Source organism: Triticum urartu, chromosome 4, assembly GCF_003073215.2.
Source record: "Triticum urartu cultivar G1812 chromosome 4, Tu2.1, whole genome shotgun sequence".
Taxonomy (NCBI): domain Eukaryota; kingdom Viridiplantae; phylum Streptophyta; class Magnoliopsida; order Poales; family Poaceae; genus Triticum; species Triticum urartu.
This window is the reverse complement of record NC_053025.1, coordinates 415,211,257-415,236,291: the sequence shown is the minus strand read 5'-3', so window position 1 is coordinate 415,236,291 and position 25,035 is coordinate 415,211,257. Positions and strand designations below refer to the sequence as shown.

General features: G+C 48.8%; 1 protein-coding gene across 1 annotated transcript; it reads left to right on the top strand.

The window, feature by feature from the left end:
* Positions 1 to 3,377: 3,377 nt before the first annotated feature.
* Positions 3,378 to 20,586, top strand: LOC125551824 (ABC transporter B family member 25, mitochondrial-like). Its single transcript, XM_048715194.1, has 20 exons — positions 3,378 to 3,772; positions 4,315 to 4,527; positions 5,068 to 5,254; positions 5,428 to 5,489; positions 5,807 to 5,850; positions 6,301 to 6,403; positions 6,566 to 6,673; positions 6,811 to 6,894; positions 6,995 to 7,055; positions 7,183 to 7,328; positions 7,702 to 7,818; positions 7,934 to 8,019; positions 9,010 to 9,098; positions 11,454 to 11,509; positions 11,645 to 11,725; positions 12,121 to 12,186; positions 12,300 to 12,392; positions 12,500 to 12,564; positions 19,690 to 19,825; positions 20,063 to 20,586. The coding sequence occupies exons 1-20, from the start codon at positions 3,500 to 3,502 to the stop codon at positions 20,204 to 20,206; spliced, it is 2,214 nt and encodes a 737-aa protein (XP_048571151.1). The 5' UTR covers positions 3,378 to 3,499; the 3' UTR covers positions 20,207 to 20,586.
* The last annotated feature ends 4,449 nt before the right edge of the window (positions 20,587 to 25,035 follow it).

The following is a 25,035-nucleotide window of genomic DNA, read 5'->3' as shown; positions in this document are numbered from 1 at the left end:
TCCACGCTAGGCTGGAAGATTTAAATTTCATATCATCTTGGAAGTTTAAACGTATGCAAAAGTTTGTACAGTCTATAACACATTTACATATAACACATTTACATATTTCTTGCATCACATAATAATAAAACGAGTGTGTCACAACTATTCATAAACATGCATAAGTAGATTCCGACCATTACTAAATGTTATTCGTGAAGTATTGTCAGCAACTTGCAAATTTGAATGATAGACGTGAAGCCCTCAATTGGCAAAAACTATTTGGTGTATCAAGTTTATTCTCACTCTCCAATTCAGTCTAAATGCTGCCTTTTTTTGGAGCAGATGGATGTCATATCAGACGGAAAAAAATATGCTATTACCAAGTGTCTTCGGAAAGGGGATGGACACTACAAACCAAACTTATTTTCCTACTACGTGTGATTTATTTAATTGGGATGTGTACGGTAACTGTGATCTTTTATTTATACTAGTAATAATGTACGTGCAATGCACGTTTATATTAAATAGGATATTAGTTGCACGTTATATTAGGTAAGATATATCTGTTGCACGTTGGTATTTGATAAGATATATCAATTACTTTTTTACAGGAATGATAAGATATTAATTACATGACAGATTTTATGGGATAGCGTTGAGTCAAAACGTGTTTACAACCAATGGCAGTGGTGGGTAATTAAAGCGTTAAACGTGTTTGATGCTCAACATTGGAGCGATTTGAACCGCTAGATAACATGATTTGACGGTCGAGATGATTTGGATCTGCCCTTTTGGGTCTTTTTATATTGGTATAGATATACGTAACACTCAGAGGAAGAAAACTGAAGAATAGAGTATATGACCACTACAACTGCAAGTCGTTATTGTAGTCCGAAGTTGGGTGTTTTGCATGACCACTAGAAAGGAGAGCACCGAACGACCATAATGGCTTCCTCCATAGCCGCAGAAGGTTAGCTCAGCGAAATAAGGCTACCATTAACGCATCAGAAAGATGTCGTTGGAGGAAAGACAAACTCGACGCCAACAACCCCGCTGAAAAGCTCACTACAAGAGCTAGATCAAGTGCTTCTCTGGGCATTGAGTGTCATTCTCCATTCCATGTCTGAGGCCCTCACTGGTGTTGCCATGAGTTTGTTCCTTCCAGGCTGAAAAGAAAGCTAGCCTCTCCAGCGGCAACGGAGCTAGCTTCTACAAATGGAGACAGAGATCGCAGGAGAAGACGAAAGGCCACCGGTGGTTGCCAGAGTCTGAGAGCCGTCGGTGGTGAGGTGGCGGCAATCATGCCGGAGGATCCACCGGCAAGTGGATAGCAACGTGAGAGAATCTCGGCTGAGGCGTTCATGGAGGAGTCGGAGAGCCATCGAAGGAAAGGTGGTCATGGCGGAGCCGGATGAGCCTTCAGAAGTGAGGCAGACCGACGGTCGTGTTGGACCAAGAGAGTAGCCGGTGAGCCGGTGGACATAGCCATATATATGAGCGCCATCATGCCCAGATCACCGTCCAACCGCCACACCTATGATGTGGAGAAAATATCACTTCTTTTATGAGGGGTCGTTGATCTTTTTTACTTTTGAGGGAGAGAAGGGCTGGTGGGTGTTCATAGTTGGAACCATCCACCTGCTCTGCCGCAACAGACACCTGCTGATGACCCACCCATTCTCACAAGAGCGGCAAGCAAAGGCAGGAAGCTGAGGTTGTGGTTACCACTCAGCATAATGCCCAAATGGGGGCTTTTGGAGGAAGATTTATATGCTGCAATTGGCTGGAAGCTGGGTGGACTGAGGAAGTTGAAGGGGAAGGGTGTAGACAGAGAAGGGGATGAAGTATTGGGATGGAAAAAGTAATCTCCATGCTGATTAAAATAATAATTAATGACATGGGATCATGCATGTAGTGCGCCAAGTAGTTACCACTGAAAAAGAAATGCAAGAGGGGGCTTGATTCAGCCAATCACGTATGAATGGAAATAGAAGGCATGGTGTCCCACGTTTGCATGTTCAGAGTTGCTGGTAGACCACATGTCAAGAGAAATAGATAGTGGGGTGCTCCTATTTAGCTATAGTAGATGCCATAATCAAAAACGAAAATTTTGCAAAATCAAGCACTTTATTCACTAACATCACCATAGAAGAACAAAGTAGAATAGGAGAAAGGTATGTTACTTACAAGAGATGTAAATTGTATACTTTGTTCTAGGGCAGAGAGAAGGGGACAATAATCATGGTACTGTAGGTGTAGAGTTGTAATATAAATTCCTTAGGCTGCAAGGCTAAAAGGAAAACATTTCATCGCTTTTAGAGAAGAGATTCACCACCGAACATATGTAGTCATTGAGAGAGAGAGAGAGATGACTCACTAGCCTATTCTCACACATTGTCCAGGAGGGACGTGCTCCCCGCCGCCGCTTACTAGTCCTTCCCGTGGTAGAGCTTGCCGGAGGCAGCACCTCGTGTTGTAACCAACGCAGAAGTAGGTTGAGAAGGGTGGGCTAGAGATCTCGGGCGGGGTGTGGAGAAGTTGTTGTGTCACAGGGGTGCACTGGAGGGAGATCTCGAGTTCCTGTAGGAGCAAAAGGCAATGGCTGCGGTGGCGGGCACCAGAGGAGGGGGGGGGGCTTGAGCGAAGAAAATAAACTAGGTGTAACTAGACTTGTAGGAGGCGATGCTAATGGCCGCTGGACTGCCATGCATGCGAACCTAGCTTCGCCTAGGGTTTGGTGTGGGGGCATGTCAGGAGAGGGCTGAAGGCTATTACTGTAGGAATTGGTGGTGGCGGATCGTTGCGAGGTTGGACTGACGAATGGTGGTGCTAATTAGGGGTGGCCAAAATCTTACGCGGCGGTGTTGAATTTGGAATAGAAGAAAGGAAGAGAAAAAGACGACAACGAGCGAGAGAACACAGGAGAGAGGCGGCATGGAAGGGTTGCGTTATATCATCGCGATGTATCAGAATCATATGGGATTGCGTGAAAAAAACCTAGCCAACATTTTTTAGGAGAAAACCTAGACAACATTGACTGACAAGAGTGGTCCACTCACCTCGCATCCCCACGGTGCATCAAAAAACTCTATTCCCTGAAAGTTTAAAGTTTTATAAGGATTGTATATACTTCCTCTGTCCCAAAATTCTTATCTTAAATTTATTTAAATACGAATGTATCTAACACTAAAATGTGAATAAATACATTCGTATGTAGACAAATCTAAGACACAAATTTTAGGACAAAAGGAGTACATTTCATGTTTACCTGCAAATTTGTCCAAAAACCTTTACATATTGTCCAGGTGCGTTCAACCCCGGTACTCTATTTCAAGTTTCCAAAAACCAGTTGAAAAGGGTAAAATAGGAGTAATAAGGAATAAAAATCACACGGAAAGGGGAAAAGGACCCCTACTCTCTCCACAGGGGCCAGGGAGTCCCAACTCCGCCTCCACGGCTCCACGCTTGACCTCACCTCCATCCGTAAGCGTCGCCGTCGCAGTCGCCGGGGAGCGCCATGCGGCCTTCCTCCCGCATACTCGCTGCGAGGCACCTGCTACGCAGCTCCCGCTTCCAACCCTCCACGGCGGCCGCCGCCTCCTCTGTTTTCCGGCGGCTCGACGGATCCAATGGGCCGCCAGTGCCGAAGCCTCTCCGTAATCCCCACCTCGGAGAACCCGGACCAAACTGTAGGGTTTTTCCTGGGAGCAGCGCCCCCTTTGCCCACGTCAACTGCTTGCTGCCGGACTCCACCTACCCGCCGCACTGCGCGCGGCCCCTCCGCGACTTGGTAACAAGTGCTTACCGCATTCTAGTTTCGATGCTGAGATGCATACATACAGTAGTGCATGATAGGGGTCTTACCTTATACGTTATCAATGTTTTACTGAAACAAGTTGGAATTTCCTAGCAAAACAGTAGGCAGCAGTAAGGTGATTCGTTAATAGCTTACACATAAAAAATGAAGCACGACTGATGGAGTTAGTGGGCGCTGTTGATTGGGCTTCAGTTTTGTTCTTTAATTGTTACAAAGGGAAGATACTCGGTCTCCGGCTTATAATCTGTCAAAGCACAAAATGAAGTACAAGCGTGGTGCATATGGCACTGTTGCCTTCTTAATGCTGATTCTGTCTGTGAAGTGTTGTTGTATTTACTCTGCACTTTTCAGTTCCACCTGAAATATGGTTATTCAAGTATCTTCTTGCGGTTGGTTCATGATGTCAGTGATTGCAGCAATAACGAAAAGTTTGATGCATTTGTCTGTTAATTTTCTTAATAGAAGCTACTGTTTGTTTGTCAAATATGGTTTTGTGATTCTTACTATGTTTGTAGAGAGGGCATGCATTCTCCACAGCTGCCAATTCAGTGACTGTTGGGAAGCCGGCTGATGATAACGTGCATAAAGATGCCCCAAAAAAGGACATTGATGATCAGATAGCAGACGCGCAGATTCTTCGAAACCTTTGGAAGTACTTAATGCTGAACGATAGCCCTGATTTCCGCTTCAGGCTTGTGCTGTCATTGGGCCTCTTAGTTGGTGCAAAGGTAAATGCTACTCGTGAAAACTCTAACCTATACAAGTATCGTTGATGATAAGAAACATCAACTTTTGTTAGCAAAAACTTTTGTTTCTGTTGTACTCATTAATGACTAGCAATCTGCAAATGTTGGCAATCCCATTTGAGCTAACACTCTTCCCTAGAAGCTACCATTGACCATCATGTTGCAGGCTCAGTATTGATAATCTCTTTACCTCACTTTGTTGGTATGCAGTGCCCATAGTGCACTGATATTCTTCTATTTTTTCTTTATACAAATGACCCTTTTAACCTATTCTCATGTAATGTGATAAACTCAGATACAGCCTATTTGTAGGTGTATTTTTAAATGGAATTTCTTGTTTAATACCTCAAATAGTCAACTATCATCACTCTGAAATCAAAGGAAGAATATTGCCCTTCCAGTTATGATACATCATACATGTCATAATGGATGAAGTTGTTACATGAACCTTCCAACTTTGTCACGTGCCTTATCTGTTTAAAATTTTATTTTGACGAAGTTTTTCTGTTTAATGGACACCAGGTTATAAATGTTCAAGTGCCTTTCTTGTTTAAGCTTGCTATCGATTGGCTTGCAGCCCTTGGTGGCGTTGAAGCCTCGCTGTCATCATTTACAGATGCTAATGCAACCATGCTGGCTCTCTTTGCAAGTCCAGCAGCAGTTCTGATTGGTTATGGTATTGCACGGTCAGGAGTATCAGCTTGTACAGGTACATTTTTTATAGAAGTTGCTTATCATTGTTTTCTTACGCCTGAAAAGCTGCCAAAAGAAACTCCTTTGTTGAGCATGAGGATATGCATTTTCGATATTCTCTCTTACTGCTCTCCTGTTAAAAGATATATAACTATGATTTAGTCCTCATGGCAAATTCTCTGTTTTCAGAATTGCGCAATGCTTTATTTTCTAAAGTGACTGCGAGAGCCATCCGTTCAGTCTCCAGGACGGTAAATATTGAAACCTTTTCATTTCTATGGTACCACATTTTAGTGAAGTTGAATGATTATTTTCTGTTTGAAGTCACCCAGAATTTGGATGTTTCAACACAGTATGGATATATGTTGAATTAAGTATCTTATTTTTCTTGATATCCAATGCTATTGTTCTCCTATATATGTTTATATTCATGGAGAAGAAAAAAAGTTACTATAATGGCATCTGGACAAGATCCACTTGTTGGATGACTGGTGCTGCGCAACTGTTTCGATGTTAAACTGCAGGCACTTTAAGTATTGATTTAGTTTCTTAACTCTTTGCATTGCAGGTATTTTTTCACCTGCATGAGCTTGATCTTCGTTATCATCTAAGGTACTTGGGAAATGCTCTGATTCATCCATCATGCTTGTTTCGATGTTTTCCCTCTTTTCATTGATTAACCGCATTATCTGTTGTCCTTACGTACAATACATTTGTGGTAAAACTACCACAAGTAACTTAGATGGTTAAACACTAATTCCTTTATATAAGCTGCACCCATTTTTTTTATTCAATCAAACAGTCAATAAGAAGTCTCTGAACCCCAATATCCTCTATCCGTGCCCATGCTACCCTTCCTGCTTACCTGCGTGCCCACACCAGTAAGGTGCGCCAGCTTTTAATCGGCCCTAAGGTCTTGCTTGTATTGCATGATGCATCCTGTAAATCGGTGTGGAAACAAGCTACAAGAACAACACTTATTATTATGTAGTTGCTGAGTATTGATTTAATGGAGGCTATTTGAATTTTCATTATGTTTCCTTGCCGGTTTATGTGTTTCAGCCGTCAAACTGGAGCTCTAAATCGCATAATTGACCGAGGCAGTCGTGCCATAAATTACATTCTTACAGTGATGGTGTTCAATGTTGTTCCCACAATACTAGAGGTACTCACAGTTACTACCCTCAACTGTTACTGTCCACCAGTTGTGCAAATTGCCTGTGATATTGTCATATTGACGCTGGTTGCTTTTGGTAATTTATGTCATTTCTTCTTGTGGCCTTTATGTGAGCTCTGTTTGCCTTGTGCTGTTGCTTCTTATTTACAGATTGGTATGGTGTCAAGTATACTTGCCTACCAGTTTGGTTCCACTTTTGCTTGGATTACTTCAGTTTCAGTTGCTACCTACATTGCTTTCACTTTGGCTATCACACAGGTGCGGACACTGTAGTCTGTCATCACATATGTAGTCTTAAGATCTTGCTTTCATAAATGCTCAATCTACCTATCTAATGGTATCTTTCCTACCATGTATTACTCTGGTTCTTCATCACTCTGTTTTCATTATGATAGTGGCGGACTCAGTTCAGGACAGCCATGAACAAAGCTGATAATGCTTCTAGTACAGTGGCAGTTGACTCCCTTCTGAATTATGAGGTTATCCCATGGTTGTCCGTTACTCTGGTGTCTGGTCTATATTTTTACCGTTCCATATTGTAATTCAACTTCTTACCATTCTTATTTTGCTTGCGTGCAGACTGTCAAATACTTCAACAATGAGCAATTTGAAGTTCAGAAGTATGATAAATACTTAAAGAGTAAGTACATATATCAATTAATTCGTGGGAGAAATGTCATCACAAAATGAAATACACGGCTACACTATAAGTTAATTTTGTTAGATATGTTTGATCTTTTAACTACTTTTTCTTACAATGTGCTCAGGTTACGAGGATGCTGCACTGAAAACTCAAAGTAGCCTCGCCTACCTGAATTTTGGGCAAAGTGTTATATTCAGCTCGGCATTATCAACGGCAATGGTTTTGAGCTCATATGGTATAATGAGTGGTGCTCTGACTGTCGGTGATTTGGTAGTTCCTTATGTCAAGTCTTTGTGTTTTATATCTTTTGCCATTTCATTTCTTAGATCACTTTGACACATTGGGGTAGCAATACATCCACATCAAAGCAGAAAGATATTCAACTCAGGTTGAATATATCCTCAGGTTGACCAATATTACCTCAAGTTGTCGACATTAAAGTTGTTAGAAGCGAAAATGTGTAACTGGAAAATAAAATATACTCCCTCCGTCCCAAAATAAGTGGCGACCATGTCACTTATTTTGGGACAGAGGGAGTACTGTTTAAAAATGACTTGATATTAAGCTTCAGATCTTTTTCGTTTTCTGCTTTTCTTAGTCTTGCAGTTGCCTTTGATTAATGTGTTGAAATCTTGGCGTCCAGGTCATGGTTAATGGACTTCTATTCCAGCTTTCACTGCCGCTGAACTTCCTTGGGAGTGTCTACCGAGAATCTAGACAGAGCCTCATTGACATGAAGTCTATGTTTCAGTTACTTGAGGTAAAAGCTTTGTAGTTATAGATTCATACTGCTCAATGTCTGATGGCATGCAGTTTAATTTATCCTTAATTATGGTCTCAGACACTTCAGAACTATTATCTGCGTCTTGTTTTAGGAAAAACCTGGAATAAAGGACGAGCCTCATGCACAACCTTTGCAGTTCAAGGGAGGATGCATTGAATTTGAGAACGTGCATTTTGGGTAAGTTTTGTCCTTTGTTAGCTTGTTAAGTGCCGCAAAGTGCTTATATTATTTCCCAAAAGAAAACTGCACATGTAGCAAGTTTGAAAGCAGTAGAGCAACCAAGCAGCTTCACTTCTTTTAACCATTGATAGCCAACTAAATGATAGTGTTTTTTTCCAGTATATTTGGTTTCCTTCGAAAAGAATGTGAAAGTATTCCTGCTAAATACATCCTTGTTGAGTGGAATTTTTTTCTTTCCTGAAATTTCTTTCAGCAGTGAATATATAGTACTGAAGTGTTTATAGGACATCTAAATTTAGTGATTTTCTTTGTCTATGATCTCCCTGTAAATTTGAACTTCTCTAATCATCTTGACTGTCATCTCCAAAGACCTCAAATAGGTGAAATATTAACAACTTGGATCATCTAACAAATAACTCCCGCTTCATGTCATCTGGGTAATCATCACTGTTTCAGATACTATGTAATTAGGGATTTACACATACAGCTAAGACTTTACTAATTTTAACGTTCTTTAATTAGCAAAAATCTGAGAACAGTCACTGTGCATATTGGGATGTACTCCCTCTGTTCTAAATTAATTAAAGTTCTAGCTTTGTCCTAAGTCAAACTTGTTTAAGTTTGACCAAGTCTACAGAAAAATAGACCAACATTTTAAACACCAAATTATTTTCATTAGATTCTTTATAAAATTTGTTTTCGTACTATCTATATTTGATGTTGTAGATCTCTAACACATTTTTGTATATACTTGGTCAAACTTAGGCTTGTTTGACTAAGGACAAACCTAGAACTTCAATTAATTTGGAATAGAGGGAGTTCCCTGACTAAGCAGAATTGCTTCAAAGTAAATTTAAGAAACCAACCAAGGCTTTAAGTACAACTACGTAAATCAGATCTGTGATGTAGTAGAGGCTGTAAATTAGACAACAGTCCGATCCAGTACCATATTATTGACGAGTAGCTCAGAGATTTGATTTCTTCCAGGTATGTACCAGAAAGGAAGATTCTTGATGGGGCCTCTTTCACTGTACCGGCAGGAAACAGTGTGGCAATTGTTGGAACTAGTGGCAGCGGTACACTAATCTTCTTATTTACTAAATAATATTAAAGCTTTCGGTTATCTTATGTTGGTGTAAGCAAAATATAATCTTCGAAGTCATGGGCATCATTACCTCACAGGTTTTGGGGTGTCAAGTAGAACTGTTAGCATCTCATTTTTGTAGACCTGTAGCTGTTTTGTGTTGGATATCATAATAATTTAGGCCACATCTGGAAAATAAAGATCAGTGCGTGAGTTTATGAGAGGTCTTTGAATTAGAAGCTCCTCTTGAAGTGCCCTTGTAGACCTGTACATAATCATACAAGAGTTGATACCCCACTGTTGTTACTATCAACATAACTTCTGTAGGGTTAATTGGATTGTCTATGTCTGCAGTGCTTCTATAGACATGCAATGTGATGATATATCATATATGTCAGCTGTGATTAGCAAGACCTTAGTGATTTTGGACTTCTAAATATACATAGAACTAAGAAATCCTAGTAGGGTACACATCAGTAATCTCTTTTCTGTAAGGTCTTCGTATATTTACAATATCAGTAATGAAAGTGTAAACATTGCCACATTGGCCAATGCATGATTTCTTAGCATGTCGTGTAGTCATGGCAGACGGGCTAAAGTCATTAATGAAGGATATTGAGTTTCCAGTATGGATGCACAAATTTCGCTTAGGGCCTGTAAGAGCATCTTCAACTGGACTGGGGAAATTTGGCACCTCATATGTCCGCGGATGCATCCACGGACGGCATGGGCTCGGACCCTATTTGTCCGCCCCAGCAGCCGCACCCCTCATACCCAAACCCCTAAATCCATACAAAGCCATGCAACATAGAACAACACAATGATGATAAACACATAGCAGTTCGTCATACATATATAACCGGACACATCAAGTTCATCATAGCTAGTTCATACTTTATACGATAGCACTAGGATAGGACAACCGGGCATAGTTAGTTCATACACATGCGATAGATACGACTACGATCTAGGACTAGATGAGATAAAAGTATGCAAATGGACATCACCACTTCGCCTTGCCCTTCCCCTTGTCGTCTCCGGGGCGCCAGTAGTGCACGTCGAAGGCGGCGTAGGCATCGTCGTCGGGGGGGCATCAAAGTTTCTGGATGACTCGGAGGAGGGGAGCCTGGCGAGACGTCGGGTGGCGCTGGCCTACTCGGCAAGGCAGTGGGCTTTGGTGGTGACGACTGCTTGCTCAGCTGCAAGCCGCTCCGACGCCTCAAGGCTCAGCCGCAATGCCTTAGCATCTTGCGGTGGCAGCGGTAGTGGGCGTTCGTCTTCGTGTTGGTCAACGACCAGCGTAGAACGTAGTGGAGGATCCGGTCCTCGTCGTTCGATTCGGAGGGTAGGGGGACTGACGCGGATATGCAAGATCCATGAACGTAGTGGCTGGATCCTGCCCGAGCCGCTTGCTTTGCGCGGTGAGCTGCCCGTGCCTCGGACTCAAGGAGCCGCCGTGGGCTCAATGGTGATGGGACCAACACCTAGCGCGACCGAAGGTGATGGCCTGGAGCTGCAAGAGCCCTGCCGAGCCGTAGGGGAGGGCACAGACCGCAGTGGTCGGGCGTGGAGGTGAAGGAGCCATTTCGAGCCACGGGGGAGGGCGCGGAGCTCGACGTGCCGCCCCTATCCATCCGTGATTGGCGGATGGCGAGCTTGTCGTCAGACTCCGCTGCGAGGGCGTCCTGGTCAATGGGGTCTGGTTCGGACCCGGAGCTGGACATGGTGGCGAGGAACGGCAGGGACAGGACCGGAGCGGATAGAGTGAGGTAGGGTTTGGTCCACGGTGGGGTTGGGGTTTTGTGGGGTCGGGGTGGGCCAGGGCCAATGCGGGCCGATCCGACGTGGCGGACGCGCCCCATTTCCGCTCACATATGGGCTGTATGTGGGGGGTGCCGGACAGCCCGGACATATGGGCTGGGTATAGGGGCGGTTCTCCTTCGCTTGGTGGCTTTTGGTCTGGGCCATGGCAAGTCCCTCTTCCGCGGCTGACAGCCCGACATATGGGTGTGGTGTGGGTGGGGGGGGGGGGGGGGGGAGTGGGAGTTCCAGTTGGGAGATGCTCTAAGCCTCTCCAAATAAATTTTGTTGAAGCCATTATGTTTTTCAGTACCTAATAGGAGGTGTCTTCTAAGGTTTACAAGCCAAAGGTTCATCTCTGCCCGAACATGTTATGAGGGCTTATTTCATATGATTGTTTTTTATAGTTGTTTAACATTTTATTTGAGTCCAAATCTTGTCTACTGGATGGACAACACATATTGTTTAATCTTGCTTTAATGTGAGCCATAGAAGAGCTGTTACTTCTGGGTAAGTGGTGTTCATTAACTAGTCCTTTCTTCTGCAGGAAAGTCAACCATACTTAGACTTCTCTTCAGATTTTTTGAGTCTACTTCAGGATCTGTAAGAACAAAGAAACATGATCCCTACTTTTGATTTCTTGCTGATAAATTGATGCTCATGTTATGGTTTCTCAACTTTCTGATGTACTTTAAATTTTCCATTCTTGTGATACCTTGTGTCCTTTCTTCCTGGCAGATACGAATAGATGGACAAGACATCCGAGGAGTCACACTGGAGAGTCTTCGGAAGTCTCTTGGTGTTGTACCACAGGACACGGTTACCCCTCTGATACTCTATTCTCTGTCAACGCTTAATATTTCATGCTTCTGTTGGCCTCTTATTGAATGCACTACATTGTGCTGTAGAGTCGAAATGCATTACTACAAGTCCTACTTTAGGAAGACGACAAAATTGTATTTATCTAGTTCTCTTTTGGAAACCCAGCTTTCTATGTAAACCTCTCCTACAAAACAACAGCTTCCCCACCATAGCTGCTTTTGGTGCAGCCACAAACCGCACAGATAGGGAAAACATATTGAAGTATCATTACATGTGGGATAACAAGTTTATTTATATTTAACAGAAGAAAAGTTCCAATAGATGATCGAATAATGTGGTTTGTTCTGTTGCAAGAGAATCAGGTTAAGCTTACAGAATTAATACCACTGCAGGTACTTTTCAATGATACTATTAAGCATAATATACAATATGGGCGGTTATCAGCAACTGATGAAGAGGTGAGGTGTTCTTCCAATACACAGAGGAGCTATAGTGGTGGTGACGAGAAGGCAGTTTAGTCATGTTTGTTGTAGAAAAGTAATGTATTTTTTTCTTCCAAATTTCCGTACAGGTTTATGATGCTGCTCGACGTGCTTCTATCCATGATACAATTATGAACTTTCCTGACAAGTATGACACAGTTGTGGGAGAGCGTGGATTGAAGGTAAGATAATGTCTTATTTTGTGCAAAATCAGGAAATGCCGTAACCTGTGACATTGAAATTATTAGCTTAGCATATCTCAAGAACTGTTGTTTGGCCGTTTTTGCAGTTAAGTGGTGGTGAGAAACAACGAGTGTCAATTGCTCGTGTATTCTTGAAGGAGCCTTCCATTCTGTGAGTCCCTCTCACCCATTTGTATTATTGATGGTTGTCTTGTTTGTATCGAGATATTAGGTACTAGTATCCAGTGGGCAGAGTTACTTAGCGGCCATACTGGGCTATGTCACCCTGCCCCTGCACCTCTTAAATCTATGCACAATAGTTAGTAAACCATATATATATAGAAAGTCTATTCATCACCCAGGGTGCAGAATAAGTTATTCTTCACCCGAGGTAATCTTACGATCATTTCATAATAAATTACATTTGAAATACAAATAGTTACTCCCTCCGTCCCAAATTAAGTGTCTCAACTTTGTACTTTTTTTTTTTGAGAAAACGCAAAGGACCTTTGCATTTCATTTCATGGAAAAGGTAGAACAAGCCTCCTAGGAGGTGAGAGGTAGAGAGTTATACAAACTATCAATGGACGCCCCAGGTTGTGGGCAGTACAACCCGAAGCCCCTGGGTTCCTGCCTTTGCCCAACAACGGGTCTCGTCCTTGATCCTATCCACTAGAGATTCGATGGACGGCATGGCGTTGTCAAAGATACACGCGTTCCTGTGCTTCCATAGCATCCAGGGTACAAGAAGCGCGATGGACTTGAGAGCCTTCCGGTGTGCCGGCGGCGCGAGCTCTTTCGTGCGCAGCCACCACTCCATGACCGTGTGCTCTTGGTTGGGGATTTGGACCGGAATATGCAACCAGTCAAGGACGATGTGCCAGGTCTGACATGCAAAGGGGCAGGTCAGTAGCAGGTGCTGGATAGTTTCCATGGCCTGGTCGCAAAGGAGGCATCGAGGGTGATGCTGCAAGCCATGTCGCGCAAGCCTTTCTGCAGTCCAGCAGCGATCCTGGGCGGCAAGCCAATGGAAGAATTTTACCCGTGGTGGCGCCCAGCTCTTCCATACCAGCTTTCAGGAATGGCACCGTGTGGATCCCTGAAAACTGGCCGCATAGCACGAGCGTGCCGAGTAGATGCTGTTGGCGGTCCACCTCCAGAGCAAGCGATCCGGCTCGTTCGTCAGGGTGGTGTGGCACACTGCCTGCCAAAGCAGCAGGTATTGGCTGATCTCGTGCAGGCCCAGGATCCCCTGTATATCATGTGCCCAAGAGTTACCCGCCAGCCCTTCTGCCACCGTCCTGGCTTTGCGTCGACGTTTGGGTATGCATTGGTAGAGCAGGGGGGCGATCTCACCGACGGATTGTCCGCCAATCCAGCGATCCTCCCAAAACAGCGCCGTCGAGCCATTTCCAATGATCATGGTAGTGGAGGCGAAGAAGAGCGCGCGCTCCTCGTGCGAGAATTGTAGGTCAAGACCTTGCCAAGCATGGTCCAGATCAACGCGGGTAAACCACAGCCATCGCAGGCGTAGCGCGCTCCAGGTCTCGGACTCCCAGTCCACCAAACTCGAAGGGTCGGCACACATGGCTCCAGTTGACATGGCAGTGGCCACCGCTGGCCATGGCCCGCCCAGCCCACAAGAAGCCTCGCTGAATCTTCGCCAATTGCTTGAGCGTCTTCTTTGGGGGGCCGAACGCTAGCAGCTGGTGCACGGTTATCGCGTTGAGGACCGATTTGACGAGGGCAAGACGTCCGGCTTTGTTCATGAGCCACGCCTTCCAGGTAGGAAGTCTAGCAGCCACTGTATCGATGAGGGGCTGCAGCTTGGCGGCGGATGGCCGTCGCGTCGACAGCAGGATGCCCAGGTAGGTGATGGGTAGCTGCACCACCGGGCAGCCCAGCTGGGCGATCACCTCGTGTCCCTGTATGTCGCCGTGCAGGACGGTGGCAGAGCTCTTCGCATAGTTAACCAGCAGCCCACTCGCTTTGCCGAACAGGGTCAAGATACCCTTGATAGCAGCAACATCCTTCGGCGTGGCGTGGCAGAAGAGCATCACATCGTCAGCATAAAGGGAGATCGCCGGAATTGGGCGTCGGGGATGCAACTGTTGCAGGATGCCAATGTCGAGAGCGCGGCGCATCAGCCGCCCGAGCGTGTCCACAACGAGAACAAAGAGCTGGGGGGACATGGAGTCGCCCTGTCGCAGGCCAATGCGGTGCCAAATCGGGGGGCCTGGCTCACCGTTCATCATGACACAGGTGCTGGACGTCAAAAGCAGGATCGCGAGCCACTCCTGGAATCTGTCCCCGAACCCATATTGTCGCAAAACCTCGAAGAGGAATGGCCAAGATATGGAGTCAAAGGCGCGCGTGAGGTCAAGCTTGAGCATGATCCGAGGGGCCCCGAGTTGGTGAAGCATCTTGAGAGATTGCCTTACGAGGATGAAGTTATCGTGGAGGCTCCTGCCGGTGATGAACGCGTTCTGGTTGCGGCTGACCAAGACCTTGGTGAAGATCTTGGCCACGAGATGAATCAAGTAGATTGGGCGGTAGTCGCGTAGCTGCTGGGCATCGGCGCGTTTGGGCAACAGGGTCATGAGGGCTTGGTTGAGCTTGCGAAAGCCACGGCCCCGCATCTCGAACAACTGCTGGAAGACATCCATAAAGTCTTGTCGAACGATGGTCCAGCAAGCTCGCAAAAACTCGGCAGTGAACCCATCAGGCCCCGGTGCCTTGCGAGCGGGGAGGCGTTTGATCGCGTCCCAGACCTCCACGCTAAAGGGAGCGTCCAGACTTGCCAGGTCGCAAGGCTCAATAAGTCCCTCCAAGTCGAGCGTAAGGTCGCGGTCGACGGCCGTGCCCAGGATCCCATCGAAGTGCTCAAAAGTAGCCCGCGCCATCGCGTCCTGGTCGGTGAGCACGTGCCCATCCACGGCCAAGCTGAAGATCCGATTCTTCTGTCTACGAAAAGAGCACTGCCGGTGGAAGAAGCCCGTGCTAGCGTCGCTGTCCTTGAGCGTGGCGATGCGGGCGCGCTGCCTGGCGATGGTGCGCTCCATCGAAGCGAGGCCAAGGTATGAGACCTTGAGGCGCTTTCGCAGCCAATCCTCCTCCGGAGAGAGTGCGCGATCCTCCTGGGCCTTGTCGAAGCGCGATATGAGCTCCCGAGATGGTCAACTTGTCGCGGATACTGCCGGTCGTCTTGGCGCTGCAGCTGGTAAGCCTACGTGTTGTGGCCTGGAGGCGCAACATCAATCGATGGAAGGGGTCTGGGTCATGGACCGAGCCCCAAGCCGCAACCACCGTGTCGTGGAAACCATCAAGCCTCAACCAAAAGTCCTCGAAGTGAAATCGTCTATGCGCCGCGGGCATGGGGGAGCAGTCCAGCAACAAGGGGGAGTGGTCCGAGACGACCGACGCAAGGCAACGAAGGTGACACTCGCCGTGTGCGTCCTCCCAGTCCGAGGTGCAAAGCACCCGATCCAGGTGCAGAAGAGTGGGAGGGGACTGCTCGTTCGACCACGTAAAGCGGCGCCCGTTGAGGTAGACCTCCTTAAGCGCAAGGTCATTGACGAGGCGGCGGAACCTGCCCATCATACGGCGGTTCAAGTTGCCGTTGTACTTGTCCTCATCGCGCAGGATGAGGTTGAAGTCACCGCAAAGCATCCATGGCCCGGGGCAAGCCGCACGAATCTCCCGCAGCTCAAGCAAGAACACAATTTTGTCTGCGTCATCCTGAGGCCCATACACGACAGAGAGCCACCAAAGGGTGCCCGAGGCCGTGGCCACTCTGGCCGAGAGGGCGTTCGTGGTGAACAATGGGTCCGTGATAGTCACGGCCCTGCTCTTCCAAGCCAGCAAGATGCCGCCCCGCGTGCCAAGGGCCGCTAGGTAAGTGTAGTCGCCAAATTCTGAACCGAGGGTGTTGAGAACAACAGACGAACGGAGCAACTCCATCTTAGTTTCCTGCAAGCATACAATGGAGGCGGTAGTGGTGTCTAACATCGAGCGGATGGCGAAGCGTAGGCTCCGCGAATTCAGGACGTGCACGTTCCACACAGTGATCTTAAGGCCATGATCCATGGACAGTGGATCGACGGGGTGCGGGGGCAGGCGCCTCCTAGGTCATACAAGTGACCTCGACATGTGCCGGTGCGATCGGCAGGCTGGACATGCATGCTGGGATCTCGCGATCGACCAGCGCGCAAGGCCTTGAGCACCTTGATAGGGATGGGCATCGCAAACATGCCGTCGTAGGCCTTCATCTCAGTGGGGGTGATCTTCTGATTCGTCCCAATGATCCCCAGGGTGCGCAGGATTTGGACATGCGCACGTCTCGGCGGTGGGCGGCGCCGCCGCCGAGGGGGCGGTGGCCGCCGAGTGGCCGCAACAGGGGGAGAAGTTGAGGGGCCTGCGCGGCCTCCTCCTTGGCGTCGGCAGGGCCGCGGCGATGTGCTTGGTCGCGGCGGCCAGGAATTCCCCCAGCGTTAAGGAGCTTGGCGCAGCGGAACGAGCGCGTGACCAGCGCATGGTGATCGGCGGGGATGTGAAGCGCTCAACAGCAGGCGAATTAGCATCCTGGTGGGCGCGTTCAGGCGTGCGGGCCTCCATGTTGGGCCCAGTTGCGGTGGTCGGGCTTGAGGCCTTTGTAGAATAGTCACCTAGGGTGAGAGCCCAGGGTCTTCGGTGGGCTGGGCCTGAAGTGGTTGTGAGACAACCGCCGGGGGTGTTGGGCACGTGGTGGGGCGCTCCTCTCTTCCAGCCGCGTCGCGCGCATGGGACCCGGAGGACCGGTCAGCGGAGACAGGGCCGTCATCAGGTGGGAGGGCAGGCGAGATGCCGCTTTGCCCCGACAAGTCGGCCGGCACAGGCTGCGAGTCTGGCCCCTCGCACACATCAGGCAGGTCCCGACAATCCCTCGGATCAGGAGCACTAGAGGCAGGGCCCAAGCCATCAGCCTTGGGAGCATCCAATGGTGCGAGATTCAAATCTTGGGATCCTTCCAGAGTGTTCGCCGTGAATGGGGGTGTGCCACTTGGCCCATGTCCTGGCTCCGCGCTGAGGGTTGGAGCAGCCGAGGGGCCACCGGCTGGCGCCCTTCATGCATCCCCGTCATCTCCTGTAGCGTCAGAAGCCCTGCCAGACTGATCCACATCCAAAGCTTGATTTGGCCTTCTTTTGCGCCTCCCTTTTCTGGCACGGCCACGCAGGTTGGTGGGGCCATGCCGAGCCCGCTGCTGATCCAGCTGACCACGCAGCCCAGGCCAAGGCTCCATGGCGCAGCTGCGATGGTGTACGGCCGGCGGTGCAGCCGCGGACGGCGGCGCGGGCCACGCGGGCGCGACGGACACGCCATCGGTGCGTGCAACGCGATTCCCAGCTCGCCAACCCAGGAAGTCCACGGCCATGCCATCAGCACGACCAGCCGGCGGCGCCTCCGTACGTCGGCGTTTGCGGCCGCGGCGACGTGCACGGCCGGGGCCCATGCCGCGAGTTGGGTCATTGCCATCGCCGGCGCCACCGCCGGCAGGTCCGTCGCCAGCGCCAGCGCGGGGGGCTGGGGCGCCGTTCCTCTTCGAACGAGCCAGCACGATGGAGATCGGGTAGGTGAGATTCCGGATGGTTGGCGCGTCCGAGCCCACACGCGCGGGAATCTGTTCCACGATTTCCAGGACGGTGGCGCGGCGGATGTTGGCAGGGTCATGCGTGCGCCCCGCCAGCCGGAAGACAGCCATGTCAGCTCTGGAGCGCGTGCCGGGGTGGAGTCTCTCGATCCAGTAGCTCTCCCCAAGGATATGCTTGGCAGTCGAGAGGTGCCATGCCTGAGCGGGGATGCCCTGGAGCTCAAGCTTGACGCGATACTCAAACTGGCCGGAGCCCGCATGAGCCAGCTTGCTCCAAGGACGCACGGAGAGGGAGAACCGCGGGGAGCGGATGAAGTGATCACCGTTGAGGTTATCCATGGCCGTGCACGAGTTGAAGAGGATCGGGAAATCTTCGGGGTGATGGGCGTGAACCGTGAAGTCGCCGTCGACGAGCTCGAGGGAGGAAAGGAGCACGTCGGCGACCTCAACGGCGGACACGGGTGGCCTGTTGTGGACAAAGTTTGTACTAGAGTTAGTACCCAGGGTGATGAATAGTCAATCCCTGTGTGTGTGTGTGTGTGTGTGTGTGTGTGTGTGTGTGTTAGGCTTAAACTCTATTAGTTTGGGTTTCTCTAACCTGTTATGTGGTCATGATCCACTTTAATTGTTGGCACTATCTTGATTTTCTGCCTATCTCCACCACTGGTAGGTATTGTTTTCTTGACAGCATTATTGAAGTATCATGATACTGTATGTTTACAATTGTTTTGTAAGCATACTCAGCTTGTGTTTTGTAAGAAAATACCCAAAGGATTGTCCATTCACCAACCTAATTATGTAGAGGGTAATTGGCTAGTATCATTACTTAATTACGGACACATGAAGTACTCCCTCTGTTCATTAATACAAGACGTTTAGAGACTTGCATGTTCAGTCTAAAACGTCCTATATTGGTGAACAGAGGGAGTACTTATTAATTGAAAATGCATAAGCAAGTTCAAGCTGTGACCTGTGACATTGAAATTATTAGCTGTTTACTCTAGCGTAGGTCACTGGGAGTTTGTGCATGGATAGTAGATAGTGGCATTGAGCTTTCATGCAAGTAGAAGCTAATCAGGCTTTGAACTCCATTTATGCATGCATGCAGCACGCCTTTTAAGATTGCATGAGCAGCTATTTTACTGTCAGGAGGCAATAGGCCTCAAGCTTTTAGTACCTCATTGAACACGGAACGAGGCAATGACTTCGTTTGTAAGCTTTTGCGCGGCTCAAGTGTCTAGCTGCACATGCAGACCATTTTAGGGGAGGCCCAGGCCCAGTTGTTTCTGTCCTTGGTGTGTGATCCTGATCAGTGTCACGGCTCCAACAATTTTACAAGTTGTATTGTCTTCCCACCAGGCTGCGATCCATCGTATGATCCGTTCTAGTCAGGCAGGGTTGTACCAGCGCACGATACCATGCTCCAATTGCAGTACTGAAAACCAGGGTCTTATTGTTCTCAATCTTTAGGCAAGCCGCTCTGTATGTAGAATCAATTAACGCTCTTGTATGATGGCTAACATGAGTCAAAGTCAGACCTGCTAAATGGTTTTGAAGTTTGAACTAATTTCAGATACTTATCAAACAATATTTTGGAGTTATTTTGTGTGCAAATAATGGGCTTAACCAGTTCCCTATGCTGACATAATTTCTTCTCTGATTTGTACCAGATTATGTGATGAAGCTACAAGCGCACTCGATAGCACTACTGAAGCATCGATTTTGAATTCTCTGATGTCCTTGTCGGTCGATCGTACCTCAATTTTTATCGCTCACCGGCTCACGACTGCAATGCAATGCGACGAGGTATTGAGATTTGTGCACATACTTAGTATGGCGTACATATGTGGAAATAAATAGCGTGTCTTGTTGCTAAATTGACAACACGCAGTCCAGATTAACAGCCAGAGGTTGCTATTGCAACTGCTCATGATATGAATTTTCTAACTGCATGGGAGTAAAACCTATATGCTTTGTATTCATCTATAAAAAAATCATCACTTCCTTGATACCTATGCAAGTCATGTTTCAATTGATTTTCAGATCATCGTCCTGGAGAATGGAACAGTAGTGGAACAAGGACCACATGATTTTCTTCTGTCAAAGGGCGGGCGGTATGCTGAACTGTGGTCACAGCAGAACAACAGTGAAGCCAGTGATGCTTCTGATGTTAGCTTAGAAGTTTGATAGACTCGATACAGGTTCCCCTTTGCAAGGGAAAATTACACATCCATCTCTCACAGAAAGCAGGTTTCTCCTTAGCCTTGTAAATGTGGTGCTTAAGATTTCATACTGGGGGAACATAAATATACAGTTGCGGGAAAGATTCTCCATTTAAGGGAGAGCCGAGAGGCAAAAAAGTTTCTTCAGAACCATTCGACGATCCTAGCATATGTCCATGTCAACGTAACATTTTTTTTGTTACATGGAATAAGTAAATACTCCTTCCATCCCAAAATTGTTTGTATAAAGTGAGTCATTTATTTTGAAACGGAGCGAGTATTACTAACCGCCCGTTCATGACCCTGGCAGGTAGTTTAATGTAGTAGTACCTTCTTTCTGGCTTATAAGGCTTGTGCGTGTCCCTCCAACATAAGATGAGTTGTACCTTCTTGCTGGTTTATAAGGCTTGTGCGTATCCCTCCAACATAAGATGAGTTGTATTGTCTAAAACTTAGAGCAACTCCAATGGGACCAAATGGATGCGTGCTTTGTCCGCTTTTCATCCGTTTGAGTCGGTCAGGTAGATGTGCGCGTCCGCGTTCTTAAATGGATCGGCTTGACCGCCCAACAAAAGGCGGACCCAAATTTACTGGCGTGAAAAAAATAGCTTGCAGGAATAAACATAATTAAACATTAAGTTGCCGGTTAACCGTCGGCCAAAGTCCATTTAAACCTAATTAAACATTAATTAAAACATAAAAAAGTCGGTACTCGCACGCTGCTCTAGACGTTGTCGGCCTTGCCCTTGCCCTTGATGTCGTCATCACGGTATTGCGGCTAGCCTACCCGAACGTCGCTTGATACATTGCCAGGACAGCCTCCTTCGACGTCTGCTAGGGCGGCGGTATTGCGGCTCGCCGGGCGCGCTCCTCCTCCTCCTCCTCCGCCTCTGTAGCGCCTTTGCGTCGCGTTGCAGCAGCTTCTTGTAGTGCATCTGCTGCTCGCCATCGGCCTCCTCCTGGGCGAGCCAGTGCGCCTTCCAGCGCTTAAGGTGGGCCGCCTCCTCCTCCGGCGTCGCGACGTAATGGACCGGAGGCGCGCTCACCCACTTATGGTACTGGCCGGTCCACGTGTAGGCCTCCTCTGGCCAAGTGGGTGGAGGCGGGGAGCGCTTCCGCGTCAGCTCCGGATCCGGCTTGGGCTCGAGGACGGGCGGCGGCGGTGGCAGAGGCGGGACGAAGAGCGGGGTGTAGACAGAGTCCCCCGCCGCCGACAAGGCAATGGCTTGCTCCAGCCCATCCCAATGCGCGTCCTCCTCGAGCCGGCTAGCCTCCAGCGCGTGCTGCAGGGCCTCCTCGAGGGTGGCTTGGTACTCCGTCTCCACCTCCATTTCCTCCGGCTCTACCTGCGGGGGCGGCGGTGAAAACGGCGGCGGGTTGGCATCGACGCCTAGCCGCCATTGTTTCTCGTGTTCGAGGGCAAACCAAGCCTCCCGGTTGGGAGAGTCGACGGCGTACTCGGGCAAACGCCGTTGCGCCGCCGTGAGCTGTGCTTGGCACCTGCGCAACTCCTCGTCGTGCGCCCGCTGGGTCCGTGAAACCGCCGGCACCGGGAACCGGTGCGAATCCAGGTGCCAGCGGTGCGACAGCGTGATCGTGGTAGGGCAGCGGCTACCTGTACTCCTAGTGCCACCGCGCTTGGTGCACCGGGATGTGCAGACGCCGGCGACCTGTGCGGACACGCGCCGGCGGCGGAGGAGGAGCACGGGAGGATGAGGCATGGGGGAGGGGGGGGGTGCACTTTCCCTTTGTCGTTGCTGCTGCTGAAGAGGCCCATTGCTTGCTAGGGTTTGGTGGTGTCGCCGACGAGGAAGCACAAGGGGGTGATGGGCCAAATGTGGACGAAAGTGGATGAGGCCGGCCCCCGCTACACGTGTGGTTAAAAAAGGACGTTTTCACTGGCTGACTAGTGAGCCCGCTGTCGGTGGTCATCATAAATTAGACGGGCGGCGGTGGTTGGGTGGCCTACAAGTGGGGCCGCGGCGGACACCGAGGAGACGCTCGGCGCGTCCGCACCGACGCATTTTAGGCGCAATTTTAGACCGGAAATGGGTCGGTGAGGATGGCAGACGGACACGATTTGATTTTGGGTCGGCGTGTTGGGCCTTCACTTTTGTCCGCGTCAATCCAAATGGACGCATGCGGACAAAATGGGTCGCCCCATTGGAGTTGCTATTATACCATTAGAAAGTATATGATTTGAAGTTTCTAATGACATATCTTTTATGATATATAACTTGTACCACGTTGGTCTATTTGTCAACCTAGATATACATGCATGTAAGCTCTACCAAGACTGCCAAGATGTTTTACATTAGTGGACAGAGGAAGTAACATTCAATGATTCAAATGTTAATTTATTTCCATTATGGACATGTAAGCCTTGCGTATGCCATTTGCCCATTCTTGTTTAGTAGACTTCATTGCAGTTATGGTAGATACCCAGCCGGACGGCATTGGAGCTTCTAATGCAAAACACACGAGACACGTCTTATTTGTTGTGTAGAAACTTATTCCTTTTGCGTTCTACAGTTTGTGGATTATACGCTGTTATATTTTAGCCAATCAAGTTAATGACAGCTAAATTCTTTGATGTGGACAACGATTTGCCCCCATGCTAAATTGGAAGGATGCTTGGTAGTGGTATTAGTTTTTCTTTTTTGCCCCTTGTCGCTTTGCACTTTGATAATTTGCCACTACTTACATTGTACATATTTGATAATTTGCCACGCTTTACTTTGCACTTTGATCTTTTGCCCCCTGTTAGATGGGACCCATGCGAAATCCCTAAATTACTCTTTGCACCTGATTGACCATGCACGAGATGAACTCGATCCCCATCTCCCGTTCTCCTCTTTGTTCCCACAACTTTAGGACATGGGAGGCGGCGAGGCCTTTGTCGTCAGCGGCTACCTCCCGGCGATGGCCAACACAAGGTAGGCGACAAGGGCGGTGGAGAGCAACAACAACGACCATCATCAAGGTGCAGCAGCAAGGGCGGTGGAGAGTAGCAAGGCTGAGGGTAACAAGGTGCAAATGTGGTGAACTGGGGCTCTTCTCCGTGCCGCTCGAGGAACTCCACCGGTAGGTACTCCCCCACCATCATTGCCAGCAACAGTCGTTGCTCACCCAACATGCTCCTAGGTCGGAGCAAGTTGGGCAGGAGAGCGCAAGCTCATGATGACTTCATGGCGGGCTCAGGCGTTGCACCATCGCTGAAGAAGAAAAAGGGCTACACAACCCTGACCAAGGCGCGACCGAGCTGCCCAACCTAGGTGACGTAGCCCGTGACAATGCACGTGTGCCCGCTGGAGAAGATGTCATCATCAAGCCGACGTCCACCTGAAAAGCAGAGGAGACAACAATGGCGATCTTGCCTTCTTCTTTGGCATAGAAGCAGGCGTCACCGCTGCGCATCCAAGCCACCTTTCTTCTGCTCGGCGGCTCAATCGAGGGCGTCACAATTTTTGCATGCCGCACTTCGGCTTGAGCTTTGAGACGAGTGGTGTGCGCCTCCTCCTTTGCACAGGCGGTGTGATGGGCACCACGCAACTCCGAGTAAATCTGCATGGAGTGAGGAGCGGCGAGCGCCTCCTCCTTCTTTGCTTCGGCAGCCACACGAGCGTCACCCGTCTCCTCCTCCCTAGCAGCGGCGATCGTGTAGACTGCCAGTGGAGGTATCGCCACTTGATCTTGCGCGGTGGAGATGGGGAGGACATGGCGGGGGTAGGAGCGCGACGTCGGCGCAGACGGGTGAGGACGAGGAAATGGGTGGGCTAGGATTTGGGGGTCGCCGACCGGCCAGGCATCAATGCAGGTAGGCGAAGAGTTGAGCAGGGCAGAGTTTTGGATGGTACTGAGGTGTCGAAGTCCGATGTGGTGGACGTCTCGACTTCCCTAGAGCTCCCATGATTTGGGGTTGGACGCCCAAATCGATCATGCCCAATTTGGATGGCCACTTTGGAGGCCTAAAAATATCTGGACCGCCCCGTCCGAACATGCATACAGTGGAGGTTTGGGCATCCGTGTTGGCAAAAAAACAGTATTAGAAAGGTTATGGCAAAAAAAAGCATTAGGCCATCTGCAACACGGATCCAAAGATGGATACCCTTATGTTTCAATGGACCTGCATTGACGTGTTGATGTATGGTTGAATCCTAGATGGCCGACCTTTCACGAAAGGAGCGGATCCCAACGAGGAACACGAAGAACATGAGGGGAAACACGAGGGAAAACACGGGAGAATCACTCAAACCAACAAGTTAGGGTCACACATATGCTAGATCCAAGTACACATAGAGATCCCACGATCCAAAGTCAACACGGGATGATACAAAGGGTAACCGGTTCTTCTCCGTGAGGAGGTCTTGATGTCTTCTCCGTGAGGAGGTATTGAATCCAACGTGGATCTTCTCCGAAGAGGGGCCGCGATCTCTTTCAAGGAGTAGAACCGTATGGATGAGCGAAGCTCTATCTCACATATGAGCTAACACAACGCTAACCCTAACTAGGAGGAGGAGGGGGTCTATATATAGTGCTATCCCACGAAGGGGTAAGTAAGAGGGGGGATACATGGGCCCTTGGCCCGTTCACTATGCGCAGACAGGCGTCGGATGTCCGAGCTGGGGGCGGATGTCTGGCGAGTCACGAGGAGCCGAATGTTCGGGCTGAGTTCGGCCCGAACAGATGCTCTCTAGATAGGCGGGGCCGGATATCCGGGCGAAGGGGCCGGATGTGCGGGGCTTCGGGAGTAGCCGGGTGTCCGGCCGCTGTAGTAGCTGGCCCTTCTTCCTT

Coding starts and splice junctions, on each gene's coding strand:
- LOC125551824 (XM_048715194.1), top strand. CDS start 3,500: ATGCGGCCTTCCTCCCGCATACTCGCTGCGAGGCACCTGCTACGCAGC. Junction 5,490..5,806: donor TCCGTTCAGTCTCCAGGACG/GTAAATATTGAA, acceptor TTTGCATTGCAG/GTATTTTTTCACCTGCATGA. Junction 6,404..6,565: donor TTGTTCCCACAATACTAGAG/GTACTCACAGTT, acceptor TCTTATTTACAG/ATTGGTATGGTGTCAAGTAT.